This window comes from Corythoichthys intestinalis, chromosome 8 (genome assembly GCF_030265065.1).
Source record: "Corythoichthys intestinalis isolate RoL2023-P3 chromosome 8, ASM3026506v1, whole genome shotgun sequence".
Classification (NCBI taxonomy): Eukaryota; Metazoa; Chordata; class Actinopteri; order Syngnathiformes; family Syngnathidae; genus Corythoichthys; species Corythoichthys intestinalis.
The window spans coordinates 26,408,581-26,423,938 of NC_080402.1; the positions used below are offsets into that span (position 1 = coordinate 26,408,581).

Below are 15,358 nucleotides of genomic sequence, written 5' to 3' on the forward strand. Positions count from 1 at the left end.
AAGTGAAGTTTCGCCATTTTCAGCCACCGTGTCAACTCTAGTCTACATGATGCCATGCCTTTATGTTAAAAAGAACAAAGAATTGATAAGTTAATAAGTTAGTTAAAAATGTATAAGTTAGTTTTATAAATTAGTTAAAATGTAAATATTGTTGAGGAAAGGTTTCATCTAAAAAAAAAAAAAAGTGAGGAGTGAGACCTTCTCTCTCAATTAGCGATCTTTGACGTGATTCTTTTTCTTTCCCCCCTGCATTCAAGCTTTTCTCTCACTCAGCGGCTGTGAGACATAAAAGAAGCTGCTCTGCCAGTTTAGCCTAGGCTAACATTCGTCTTTGTAAGTTTTAGTTAGTTTGCATATTGAATTTGAAAGGAAAATGTGTGTTTTGTTTTTGGCGAACTTTTTAATGGAGCTACTGCTATCCTGTTGAACCTAATCACACGTGGAAAAATACGATTGTACAGCGTTTTAAATGTATTTATTTGTATATTTCACCACGATTTGAGAGCTCAATAAATTGAAGAAAAGTACGCCTTGTGTTTGGAGGATTTGTTTTTGGGTTTGCTGGCTGTTTAGTGACACTCACGGCAACAAACGGGAAGGGGTGAGCGGTGCCGCACCAAGCCACTTCGGCTGCATTTTGGCACATGAAAAATAGCGAATACCGTACTAAGGTATGACGGAAAATTTTTGTGGTTTTGAAACCGCGACGTTTTCACACCACGGTAAACCGTGAAATCGGTAACCGGCACATGTCTAATAGGCAGTGACTCAAACTCAACAGGAAATGACCTGTAAATGCCCTAAAATGAACAGCAAGTGACCTCTAAATGCCCCGAAAATCGGACAGAATGACTGTGAATGCTCTAGCTTTGAATAAACAAACGTTCCCAGTCTAAATGGATTGAGCACCGTCGAGCACCGTCAATGGCAGCCTTAGAGTTAACTGAGATACTATTATGGTGGAAGATTTTGGTAGCAACATGATATATATATATTTTTTTTAAAACATTGGCACCTTTTTAAAACGATATCTCGATTCTTGACAGGAGCGCAGCGATAACCTTTTGTTATGTTAAAAGTATCACGATTTATCACCATTTCGATATTTTGTCACACCCCTAGTTATGACATGACACTATCATGGGCATTAATGAATGCTTATGACAGACGTCATTAAGTGTCACCCGGCAAATAATGTCACTAACTCCATTTATGTCCAGCTAGGATGTTTTGCATCCATTTAAAAGTGAAAAGTGAGATCAATTGCTGGATAACACTAAATGACACTAAATGAATTATAAGGATTCATTAATGCTCATGACAGTGTCATGTCATAATCACAATTGTCCAACGACAGTCTTATGGCGCAACTGTCAAACAAAGTGTTACCAAATACCATAACTGGCAATTGATGAAACAACTGGAACAGTAACTGAAGAAACAATTAGCACAGAACATGAATTTTGATTGTTATTTACATCTGTAGCGCTGCAATGGATATTAGGAGGCATGTTGTACAACAATAGTGTTGACAGCAGGTGGCAGCAGAGGTTGACTGTCTCCACCAAGGGAGCAGTGATGGCCAAATGAAGCTTCTTGAAGCAGTGAAGCTTTGCAGCCAATTGGTTTAAAGCTTCATTTGGTCTTTTGACAGTCTTATGATGCCACTGTCAAATAATGTGTTACCGGTTGATATCTTTTGGTGTAAATATCCCATAATACAGTGAGGACAGCTGCGGCTTATAGTCCAGTGCGGCTTATCTATGAAGAAATGTTGTTTTCGTGTCAAATTTGATGGGTGGTGACTTATAGTCAGGTGCGCCTAATAGTGCGAAAACTACGGTAGTTTGCAGGACTACAGCAATTACCACATATATTAGCAAAGCACTTTCCATAAAAAACTGATCAAATAAGAATTTTATTCGTGTCCCAGATCAGAAGTTGGGAAACCAGGGACACAAGGTCCCCAGGGGTCTGCGATCCATTGATTAGGCTGCTTAAAAAATTGTAAACTAAATCAACCATTTTCGTAGACTGCATCTGTGTGCTTCAGGGAAAATGTGCAGCAAGTGTAATTTCTTGCCAGTGCGGCCCACCTTGTGTGAGTTTTGGAATTTGGTAGATCAGTGTGGTGGCACAGTTGAGACTCAGAAAACTAGTCCCCCCATCATCAGAGGATGAGCTATGCCAAGAAATTAGCTGCTGTTCAAAGAAATTAAAATGAACCTGCCTTTTGGGCAAAAGAGACACATCCTGCAAATTGAAGGATTTGTCCTGTTAATCAAATTACCAAAATCTGTTCTTAAATACTATTTGCTTGACATACTCATGCTGGTCTAGATTTAGATGGCTGTTAGGGCCTATGCCCCTCCCTCCTGAGGCCTGACCCACCTTGGGCAGGTGGGCATGTTTTTATCTGATTACGGGTCGGGACGTCTGACGGGTGGAGCGGCCACAGGTGCAGGCAATATCAATCAGCCATCTTTAAAAGCCAGTGGACGCCACCACCTCGTCGACCGATCAACTTGTGTGGTTCCTTCTGTCAGTCACTTCTCGCATTCTTGAATACATCGTTTTGATTACCGGTCTAAGACTTATTTTTCTTAGCCTCATCATTTCCCCCCGGCTGAACTACTCCGAGCCGAACACCACCCGCCCTCTGCCTTGGCTCTCATACCATTAACATCCATTCTTGTGTTTGCCAATAAATTATTACTCATCACGACCTGGCTTGTCTGCTTTGGGATCCCCCCATGCACGCGAACTCCTAACAGATGGCATATGAAAACAGGGTCCACAAAGTTTGCCAACCCCTAAACAAGAGTAAAGTGTGTAAACAGTTTTCTATTACCGTAATAGGACGAATATGGCACTGCCCACTTTTTTTGCACTTACCTGAGGGAGTCCCACTTTTGTATGAAAATGGACACCTGTGACCACATTAATAACTAAAACAAGAGTGCACCACTCCGCTTTGTCCTTATTTCAGTAATCCGAAAGTCATTATTTGTACTCTACATATGCTTGAGTTGCTACTTTCAAACTTTCCTCATTTTCATCATGTGACGGAAAACAGGAGAAAGTGCACCCTCCACACAGGGTCACATATCCATGCTTAAAAAGTTTCACTGGAGCAAAAATGGCCAACAGATTCACAGCCTGCTGCTTTTGAATTATTAATCTTTCAATTTCCACCACATTAGAGCAGTCCTCCATTAAAGGGGCCCCGCACTGTGTCACTGTATCTTCCACCGTGGCCTCCTGCATTAAGTCATTGCACCCCACCTTCATTATGGGACATGACTGAGATATGGGGAGCAATAGGGGGTTTTCGAACCTTTTTTCCTTTTAAATTGGCATAAAGCCGTGCCATTTGCAATATGGTGGTTGATAAATGAGTTGCGTAACTCAAGTTTTGCCTCTACAAAGTGTGCCTTTACAAAAAAAAAAAAAAAATCTTGATTTATAATGCAATAAATTTGGGTTACATGTACAACAGGGACATGGCTTTTTTAGGTGAATCATTACACCAACTGGCCAAAACATTTTGCACAGCAAAACATTTTACTCCAATTTCAATAATTTGACCTTGGTATACATTATAATTTTCAGTTTTGATTGAGATTAACTCTAAAATTGATTTCCATGTGTCAATGCTTTATATCACAAACCCTGGCATGTGAACAGTTGAGTGTACACTTTTTATATCCACTTTAGCTAATTACTAAAGCATTAGCAACGACTTTAAATATGATACATTGCAGTTTCACATAACCACAACTATACATGTCAATTGCTATATCAAAAATATGAAAAACTGAGCACTGTGATACTTTGTGATCGCAAACGTTTTTACTATAGTATTGACCCTTATTTGAGGATTCAATTGTACCTAATGAAAGAAAAATATTCAGTTGAACATTTAATTATTTCAAAAACAAATGCTGTTTTTGTTGTTGACACTGTTAAGGAATTTTTTAATTTGTGAAAATAAGGACTATTTTGGGCTCATGCCAGGTTTGATTTAGAAGATAATAGAGGTTTTTATTTGGTTTGATGATCATATGAATAAAGGCTTTCTAATAAATTGCTTCAAATATATTATTACAATAACAATGTTTTTGAATCTTGCTGGTTTGTGACGAAACGCCGCAGTCATTTGCTGTATATATATTTTTGTCTTTCCACAGAGCAGCAAAACTAATTGTATAAAAAGGATTCTGTCAGCTCTCCCACAATAGTACATAGCCTGTGAACATTCATCTGGAGCCAGCCACCCAGTTGCATGTTTTATTGATTATCCAGGAATGAAATATTGAGGTAAGTGGCATTGGTGCACCTTCAACATCAGAGTCAACCCTTTCCTGCTTGCCCAACTTCCAGAGTGATGCCTACCTCGTGGAAAGCTGAACTTTACTAACAGTCTCAAGAGTAGCAGCGTGAAAACGTGAATCATTAAACAGCTTTTTAATGTGCTGTCATTGTTCACCGCCTGCATGGAAGCACTTATTCATAAAGCACTGCGGCAAGAGATTTTAAATGTTTAACATAAATGTGTAAAGTTTGAAAAATGCAACATTCATGCTCAGTCCTTATTTTTCCCAGTGCATCATTAGCAAACTTGTACTGTGCATTTTCAATGGTTTCATTGTAGCGTGAAAAGCATGTATGTGCAATTGGAGCATTTTTCCAAAAGGAGGTTTGTTGACTGTTGTATAAAATGAGCCACAACATTAAGTACCCCTCTACAATCTGATTATATGAATTTAAATGAGCGAGCTATAAGCATTCACAATAATGCTATTTTGCAACAATATTTTGACTCTTATCTGTTAAAATGGAGGATTGCTTGTTGGGATTTCAGTTTAGACCTGCAACCAAAACAACAATCGTGCTTTTGTGCTCATGCTTTAAAAAAAGACCCACAATCTGCAACCTCTATGGGATTAAATTGAGTCCCATTACTCACATATCGAATTTGAAAACCACACATGCTCTAATGAATGCTATTCAAAATGTGCTTCGTATGGCATAGTGGTCATTACATCGATCGCAATCTAGATATTGATTGCAATGCTAGTGTGGGTAGATCGCGGCTTTAAAAAAAAATACAAATTTAAAAGGCCAAAAATAGGCTAAATTATGTTTAGTTGTGCAATATTCCTGCTGATATTTGTATGTGCCCCCAAAGCTAACAAGCTAATGGCTCAGAACATACATTGCAGCTTAGCTTTTTACCCCATCCTCAAAAAAAAAAAAAAAAAAAAAAAATGTAAGCACCCCAGGTATAATGTATCTTTTTTTAACCAGATTTTTGTTTCCAGATTGTTCTTATAGTCATTCCTGAACTCACATCTTCTGACATACTGTAGTTTAATATTTGTTTATTTAGATTGCTGCAATATGCTAAATTAATCAATCGACCTTACAACCATTCTATGACTTATCAATGTCAGTATCGAATAAAGCACAAATTATTATAACGATTATAATTTTAGCTGATGGCTGCTCTTTTTTTTTTGCTACTGTAATCGCTTATCAATAAATATTTTTAGTTGCACGATGTTATCAAGCTAATGTTTTAAAAGATTGTGGTCAGTGACTGCGTGAGCCCTTTATGAATAAAATGGTGGCCTCTTTTCCTAGGCATAAAGGTTACACATGTTCAAACTTTCATGAGATTGACTCTTGCATGTGGCGCATGCATATGCTTCATATGAATGAGGTGTTGGCTGCCTTCTCTCTTGAACTCAGCTAGTAACTCAGTCAAGCACATGCATTAGTGTCGTCATGTACATTGACGACAGCACACTCCCTCCTGGGAAAAAATCTGCAGCACACAAAGAGACCAAGCTTTCTATCCACACCCTTTCAATATTCCCACATTATCGTACTCCTGTAGGCAGTCACACTTCTATTTGCTGTTCTTCCGCCATACTTCACTGCTTCTCCCCCATCTCAGCCTCTCTGTAGTGACACTTTTCAAGCGCTTGTAGAGTTCAATGCCACAGCCAAAACGACAGCAGGCAGACTCCCTCCATCTCATCCTTCCTTCACACCCCATCATCCCGCCATATCGCTTACACTCGGTCAGTGCCGTAGCTGCTGTAGTCCACTGTGGCAGAGACGGCCACTATGACAGCAGGCACGCCGTATCCTGCCAGGTAGAAGTACTTAGTCCGGGAGTGTTCGCTCTCAAACACCTCCACCAGCATGATGTATAGCTGCACCCCTTCCAGGAACATCCAGGTGAAGGCTGCCAAGAAGAAGAAATGGAGCAGGGCCGCAAAGACTGCACAAGCAATCTGGTGAGGAAAAAGAGGAGAGGATTTAAAATAAGTAATAACAAACACAACACTTACATCGTACAAATTGATGGCTGTACAGTACAGTTTTGAAAAGTATTTTTATTATTTTTTTAAAGGCAAAACAACTTTGGCTGTGACTCACATTCCGATAGCACAAGTTTATCATATTCCAAACAGGAGCGAAATATGAGGGTCTGGAAATGCGGTTCCCAATATTGGAACTGGCACGAGAGTTGAAGGTAAGCCGAATAGAAAGCCAGCACACTCCCAATCAACCGAAATTATAGTGACAATTACAGACAACTCAATTACATCAAGGAAGCATTAATGGAGCCTGCTGCCTAACCTCAACAAGTCCATAACAAGACGAGTGAAAAAATATACGTGACAACCTGGTGCCACAGCCGCTGATTTACACTTAATAGCGAAGCAACACCATTCAAAAAGGGTGTTTGAGAAAGAGGCAAAATGATCAATTAAAAGAGGAACTCAGAGTGAAATGGCTCATATTCAGTGGTATGACAAAGTAATTGAACCTTTTGGAATTTCACACACTTCTGGATAAAATCACCATCAAATGTGATCTGATCTTTGTAAAACTCACACAGATGGATAAAATAGTGTCTGCTTCGAGTAAAATCACCAAACATATATAGGTTTTCATATTTTAATGAGGATAGTATGCTAACAATCCAATGCAAAAATAAGATAATGAACCATCACATTTAACATTTTGTGCCCCCTCCCTTTGACAGGAATAACTTCAACCAGACGGTTCTTGTAGCTACAGATCAGTCTGGCACATAATCAGGACTAATCTTGGCCTGTTCTTCTCTACAAAACTGCTATAGTTCAGTCAGATTCCTGGGATGTTTGGCAAGAATCGCTGTCTTTAGGTCATGCCACAGCATCTCAATGGGGTTCCGGACTTTGACTTGGCCACTCCAAAACGTGTATTTTGTTCTTCTGAAACCATTCTGAAGTTGATTTACTTCTGTGTGTTGGATTATTGTCTTGTTGCAGTCCCCATCATCTTTTTAGCTTTAACTGTCGGAGAGACGGCCACAGGTTTTCCTGCAAAACATCCTGATAACATTTTGAAATTATTCTTCCATTAATGATTGCAAGTTTTTCAGGCCCGGAGGTAGCAAAACAGCCCCAAATCATGATGCTCCCTCAACCATGCTTCACGGTGGGGATGAGGTGTTGATGTTGGTGTGCGGTTCCATTTTTCCTCCACGCATGACGTTGTGAATTCCTCCCAAACAATTCAACTTTTTTCATCAGTCCACAAAATATTTTGCTAAAACTTCTGTAGAGTGTCCAAGTGCCTTTTTACGAACATTAAACGAGCAACAATGTTTTTTTTTTTTTAGACAGCAGTGGCTTCCTCCGTGTAGTCCTCCCTTGAACACCATTCTTGGCCATAGTTTTACATATACTTGATGTGTGCACAGAGATATTGGACTGTGTCAGTGATTTCTGTAAGTCTTTAGCAGAGACTCTAGGGTTCTTTTTTACCTCTCTGAGTATTCTGCACTGAACTCTTGGTGTCATCTTTGGTGGACGGCCACTCCTTGGGAAAGAACCAACAGTGCCAAACTCTCTCCATTTGTAGACAACTTCTCTGACTGTCGATTGATGAACATCCAGACTTTCAGAGATGGTTTTGTATCATTTCCCAGCTTTATACAAATCAACAATCCTTCATTGCAGGTCTTCAGACAGCTCTTTTGACCGAGCGGTGATGCAAATCAGACAATGCTTCTCATCAAGACAATTCTAACCAGGTGTGTGTTTTATAGTGGGCAAGGTAGCTTTATACCACTCATCAGTGATTGGGCACACACTTGACAAATTGTTTGGTAAAAATTGGCTTCAATTGCTCTTTAAGTCTGCTTAGGCAGAGGGTTCACTTACTCATTTTTCCCCCTTCTGTCATTGTTTGCATGCTATTTTCAGTAAAATATGAAAACCTATAAATGTTTGGGTGGTTTTAGTTAAAGCAGACACTGTTTTTATATCTGTGTGTTTTTGACACAGATCAGATCACATTTGATGGTGAGTTTATGCAGAAATGTTCGAAATTCCAAAAGGTTCAGATACTTCTCTATACCACTGTAGTTCATGAGCTAAATATAAAAAAAAGTAGAAATAATTGTTTTGATAATAAGCACAATTATTATACAATAATATTAGGCACGTGTCACATTCTGCTGCTGGTTAGATTTTGTTTTGTTACTGTGTGGGCATTCCTGAGATCGCACCTGTGGCTAATTCAAGCTAATCAACATTCGTATATAACGCCGGTGATCCAGGACAATGGTGCCAAGATATATAGTTGCTGATCGCCATTCAATACTTGTGCTTTCGAGGCTCCTTGGATTTGTTAGTTTGTTCGTCAACAGTTTTTTCGTTTGGTGATTCCTCTATCTTGTGGAGGTATTGAGTGTGGTTATTTTTGTTATCTTATTGGCTTGCTGCCCACTGACTAGTATTATTTGATCCCCCTCGACCTCTTGTCACAAACCCCTTTTGTTATTCTCGCGATCGCGTGTTTTTGTTTTGTTTGCATTAGTAAACCCTTGTACGCATCCCCTCAATTGTTGTATTCTTGTATTCCGCGTTCGCGGATTGTAACAGCCTGAACGATATTGAAAAAAACTATCATTGGGATTTTTGGGGGGTTTGCGACAAATTGCAATCTCATATCGCAATATTAAAACTAGAAGAATTTTCACCAGATAACATGAATAGCTCTGTTTGGGATACAGCAGGGCTGAACAATATTGGAAAAAAATTACCATTTTGACATATATTGCCAAGGCTCAACACTTACTTTTTGCATTGGTTGCACTCACGCGCCACACTTTTTTCTTAAGGTGCACCAGCACAAATGATGCGCACACATTTTTTAAAGCATCACCTGTAACACCATAATTTTAATCAATCTTCATAACAATTATATAATTCATTTATCTTCTGAACTGCTTATCCTCACGAGGGTCACGGAGGTGCTGGAGTCTATCACAGCTAATTCCAGGCAGAACGCAGCTTACACCCTGAACTGGTTGCCAGCCAGTCGCAGGGCACATATAGATATACAACCATTCACACACACACACACACTTAGACCTACAGACAATTTGGAGTGTTACCATGCACATTTTTTTGGGATGCGACAGGAACCCGTAGAAAACACATGCAGGCACAGGAAGAAGGTGCAAACTCCACACAGGAAGGACAGACCCGGGATTGAACCCACAATCCCAGAGGTGGACGTGCTAACCACTTTGCCGCCTTCATAATGTGAATTATTTTTAAACAAGAATAACGTAAAAAAAATGCTTGTCTTTATTTAATGCTTCATTGAGTTAGTCCACTCAAATTGAGAACATTCTCTCACACACCACAGCACACTACCGATAGTGTGTAACAAGCTAAACAATGAATAACACATTTGTGCCTTTGATCGTAAAGCTACCAATCCTCTGCCTGATCAAAGCTACAAACCTGTCAATCATCGTTAACTATAAGTACCAAACCACGAGCTGCACTGGTGAGGAGGGATGTGTGAGAGGCTGTGGCGCTGTGCTAGCATGAAGCAGAAAAAAAGAGTTTGCGTGTTTTAAAAAAAAAAAATATATATATATATATACATTTTGCACGTCCTTGTGATGCAAGTATTGCTCATCCGCACATCGCGATAGCGATGTTCAAACGATATATCGTTCAAGCCTACAGTATATTACCATATCTTGGATATGAAATACAGACTTAGGTACTTCCTCATACATAGTGCACAACTTACACTAAGAAAACCAGTTTCACCTGTCAGGTAGAGGACAAAAGGTCAAAAGAAGTGTGGTTTCTTTTTTTTAAGAGAATGAAAAGAAGCCTGCTCATCGATGCGAAGTAAGTCAGTGGTTTTTACATCTACAAGCAATGTGCGATATACATATACTGTATAACATACTGTATATTATATACAAAACATATGCAAAAGAAAAAAAGCAGCATAGATGAGCACTTGGAAATGAAAAGAGAAGCACTGAGTGTAAAACAGCATTAACAATTGTGGCAATTTGGAGGGAAGAAAAGAGTGGTGCTTAAGAAAAGAGGGAGAGGGAAGAATGATCTGTGCGATTTGGGCCATCATTTCCATGGCGATCTAAAGAGTCGCTGAATGAAAACGCTCAAAGTGTGACTTTTTATAATGAAAGCGCTTGCAGAGGGAGACAATTGCCTAATGTCTGACAGACAATGAGTTTAGGGAGCCAGGGAGTAACTCATTTCCATTTCTAATGACGGCACGTTTTGCCTTACACACACAAAGGTATATAAAAGGGCGTGCTGCTTATGCAGAGTCATTTGGTTTTCCTGATGGATTTACTGGCTTAACTGGCTACAAGCTAAGTGACGCTGACGATGTTAATGGAGGTCATGAGTAGCCACCGGTAATTAACGGGAGAGTGTTCTGTGCACGCACAACAGCTCCTGTGCATAAAAGGACATATGATCTCTTCCAAGCAGTCACAGAGAAGCACACAATTCCAAATGACAATGTCTTTACACTGTTCTCCTCTCTACCATTGACAATTATAAGCTTTTCCTAATAGACATTTGGCGAAATGCAATGCTACTCTGTGGAGGAGATGAAGGATGCTGCCAGATTGAGAAAAAGCAGGCATTCCATCAATAAATGTTTGGAAATCACAAAACTATGTTACCTACACACAGTTTGAACAAAACGTTTTATGTTTAGATGACCTTGCATGGATGAATTGCAGTAATTAGTTAAATTTAGGGTTGTCAAACGATTACATTTTTTAATCGAGTTAATCACAGTTTAAAAATTAATCTCAATTAATCGCAATTCAAACCATCTATAAAATATGCCATATTTTCCTGTAAATTATTGTTGGAATGGAAAGATAAGACACAAGACGAATATACTGTATGCATTCAACATACTGTACATAAGTACTGTATTTGTTTATTATAACTATAAATCAACAAGATGGCATTTACATTATTAACGTTCTGTTAAAGCGATCCATGAATAGAAAGACTTGTAGTTCTTAAAAGATACATTTTAGTACAAGTTATAGAAATTATATATTAAAACCCCTCTTAATGTTTTCGTTTGAATTAAGTTTGTAAAATTTTCAATCAAACAATAATCTAGTAGCTCGCCATTGTTGATGTAAATAATTACACAATACTCATGGTGCTGAAACCCATAAAATCAGTCGCACCCAAGCGCCAGCAGAGGGCGACAAAACACCAAAAAACACAAGTAACAAGTGGAAATGACACTGTTCTGTCATTTTAATCTGTTTGAGCGGGGCATGTGCGTTAAATGTGTCAAATATTTTAACGTGATTAATTTTAAAAAAACAATTACCACCTGTTAACGCAATAATTTTGAAAGCCCTGGTTACATTTAATACATACACATACAGTTTTGGTAAAAATATAATCACAAATTTAGGGTGATAATTCGTAGGTACAGTATTATTGTGTGGCTGTTTACCAAGGCTTGTAAAAAGAGGTGTACTTTCCAAAATCGTGTGAATTCAACAATAATTTTCTGTCTGTAAGCTGCTACTTTTTCCCGCCGCTTTAAACTCTGCGCCTCATATCGTTCATGTGACTTATGGCGCTTTCACATTAGACCAAGAGTACCAGGGTCCGGTTGGAGAACTACCTCGCAACAACACTTGCAAAATTCAGCATTCACTTTACGCCAACCGAACTTTCCGAGGAGCATCACGTGGACAAAGGGCGCACTCTTTGATTAGACAAATAGAAGACGGCAATACCTCACTCCTGGGAGAGGACAGAGCATGCACAGCATGGTGCTGTGACGCTGCACTGGGTCAGTGGCGGGATCTCTCCCTCCCAACTCTATGCCGAGCGAACTGGAGCGTATAAAAAATGCATGGAGGAAAATTGAACCATGAAAGGGAACTGTGTGGTACCCCAAGTCACACAGGCGCGTAATCGCTCTTACTTTCGTAACCTTTTGGACTGTCAAATTGTCGCCAAATAAAATAATGTCTAATGTTGCAAATTAACGTAACATGTTTGCTATCAGACCATCGTGGCTGCTTAGTGTGTGTGTGATGAAACATCATTGGCTGAAACTTTCTTTGACATGTTCCTGGTTGTTAGACGCAAAAATGTAAAAATAAATACATTTGATTTCGTGGTTAAACACAACAGTTTTTGTTTCCATTTCAAGCTGTGTCAGTTATCCATTGTGCTAGATTTGCGCTATTTGCATTGCAGTGTAACTATTTAAAACAAGGACACCCCAATTTTTGTATGCAATAAAAATGCTGGTAATCCGAAAAAAATCATCTACATATTTTTCAGAATTTCTATAATACACCATACACCCCTACAGCCGGCAAATGTCAATCAGTCGTCACAAGAATTTATGCCGACATATCCACTCATGCCTCCTTTTATGTCTTCAAAGCTTGAAATTCTAAGTTATCTATTAAAGGAAAACCTCATATGATACAAATTACAATGCAGAAAATACAATAAATCTTATAAGCATGGACACCAGCAAATTGGGGAAGTGTATAATATTTAAGTAAAACGCACTACATCTTATATTTGGGAAATTACAGTCCTAAGGCTTTTTGGAAGGGCTTTTTTTTTTTTTTATTCACAATCTCTTCATACAATGTTTTCATTACAAAGTCTGCCAATTAAATTTCTCAGTCAATTAAACTTATAGCTGAAATATGTCTTAAACAGTAACAAGTTCTACTTTTTCAATAGAAAAATGTATTTTCGTTTTGATTTCATTCAGTAAAGAGCGGATTCTAAAACAAAAGGTGCACTGAATGTTCATGTTGTTATGTTTGCAATTAAAGAAACTGATTATTGTGTTATATTTTTATTATAAATGTTATTAAACAGAATATATATTTTTTAGTCCAGCCAGGCATTTGAGTTATTTTCTCTGAGAGTATTTTGTAATCATCTTCTAAAACAAAAAAATCAATCTTATGTGATTAAAAACATGTTCTCAAAACCAATGCAAATGTCACAAAATCCATCACGTAATTAAGTGATTAAACAGAATAATTGGAGATTTATGGGATGCAGAATACAATTACTCCCATATTAATGTACACTGCAAAACCACACATCCTTAAAACTAGTTTAATTCCCTTGTTTTCAGTGTAAATATACGAGAAATAAGTGAAATTATCTGCCAGTGCTGCAAGTAAATTTTACTCACTTAAATTTCTTGAGGTAAGTAAAATAACTTGCTGAAAATAATAATAAATGTAAATAAATTAGTGTATTTAATCTTTAAATAAAACTTGTTTCTCAGTATTTAATCTTTGAATAAAGCTTGTTTGTCAGAAATGTTCTTAATTTAAGAATAGATATATTTACATATATACTGTATACCTATATCTTCATATATAGATATATATAGATATATATATTGTTCAAAACATTTGAAATAATTGTTTTCTTGAAAGAAAAAAACTACCAACTTTTAGATGTATGGGCTTAATATAAACAAATGGTAATGTTTACTTAAAGTAAGTGGAATCATCTGACACATTAATCTGTTAACCAGTCTTTAACACTCAAAACAAGATGGAGAAAATGATTTGACTAGATTAAAAAAAAAAAAAATCTGAACAAGACATTATAAATTGGCAGTGTAATTGCATATAATGAATGAAGAGCACACAGGATTTACTGTACATTTGTTTTCCACCTAACATTTTTGCTGTAATCATCTCGCAGGGTATACAGTACAACTAACGTATATTGGTAAACATGATCTGAAATCATGTAGATTTCAGTTCCTGAGTCAGCAACCAGGTTGATAAAGTATTTGATTTTCTCTCTCCAGCGGTAAGACCCACAAAAGAGATAGCTGCAGCAAACTAGATTTACTGCCAAATTAACCTACAATCTAAATGCCATAAGCCAAATCATAATCAATGATTTCATTCAACAGGAAATTATTGGAATCATGTCCGCCTGTTCAATTGAGATTAGCAAAGGGTCTGGCCAGCATTGGCTGTCACTAATCAACGGAAAGCGCTGCATTAGTGAGCAGGATGAATAAGATCAAAACCATTAAAGGCCTTCACTTCACAGTGACCCACAATAAAAAAAAATTAACATTATCTTGTGTTAGATATGAACCCAGTTTCCCAGGTTTAATATGAACATAAAAGGACAAGTGTGCTGCTGGACACAATACATACATATCATTTGCATGTTATGTATTTAAACCTTTTACATATCAAACATACTCAATTTACACAATAAAACAGCATTGGCACAATGTGCCTGGTTAGCTTCTACTGTATGTGTAGAGCGCGTTTTTTATGGAGTAGCTCGTAAAATGTAGTCTGCAGTGAAATTCATGTATAACGATCCTTGGCTGAACCAAATGGATTTTTGGATTAAAAAAAATATTCATACTATCCTGAGGGTGGATGTCTAATGGAAGCAAGTGAAGCAGGACTGAAGCAGCACATTGTTATAAGCAAATGCTAAACGCAGTCCTGTGCTCCTAGTCCAATACAAATATATACAAAATGGAAGGGATGAGGAACATATGGCACATTTTTCTATAGAATTTTATATTTTAAAAACATTTGAAAATAACATTTTAGTAAGACAAAGCCTGCTTCATGTTGGTGTCCATGCTCTTTGTTAATTTGTTTGCGCCCGTCAGTAGTGATGTCCAAATGAAGTGGAACTTTGAACCCTTTTGGCTAGTGATGGTGAGATGAAGTTTCGTGAGGCATTGAACCACCTGAGCCAATTGGTCCGAGAAAGGGCTCATTTCTCGAAGCTTCATGTGAGGACAGGACCACCTACTGGTTAAGTGTATGATCACAGTAAGTTGTCTCAACCACATGAGTATTCCATTGATTTGTGTGTGTGTGTGTGTGTGTGTCTGTTAGGAATAAATTCATTTAAAAAATATTGTTTGACCAAATCCTCTATGTACATGGAGTATCACATATGTATATGGCAGAAAACACCGA

At 37.9% G+C, this 15,358-nt stretch overlaps 1 protein-coding gene across 14 annotated transcripts in view; it reads right to left on the reverse strand.

Annotated features, from left to right (window-relative positions):
* The window catches only part of adgrl3.1 (adhesion G protein-coupled receptor L3.1), a 301,163-nt gene that overhangs the window by 36,620 nt on the left and 249,185 nt on the right, over positions 1 to 15,358 (reverse strand). For all 14 annotated transcript variants that reach the window (XM_057843335.1, XM_057843334.1, XM_057843322.1 and 11 more), the window contains one exon: positions 6,085 to 6,305. In XM_057843335.1, the coding sequence (XP_057699318.1) occupies positions 6,085 to 6,305 (221 nt within the window). The remainder of the gene's footprint in view (positions 1 to 6,084; positions 6,306 to 15,358) is intronic.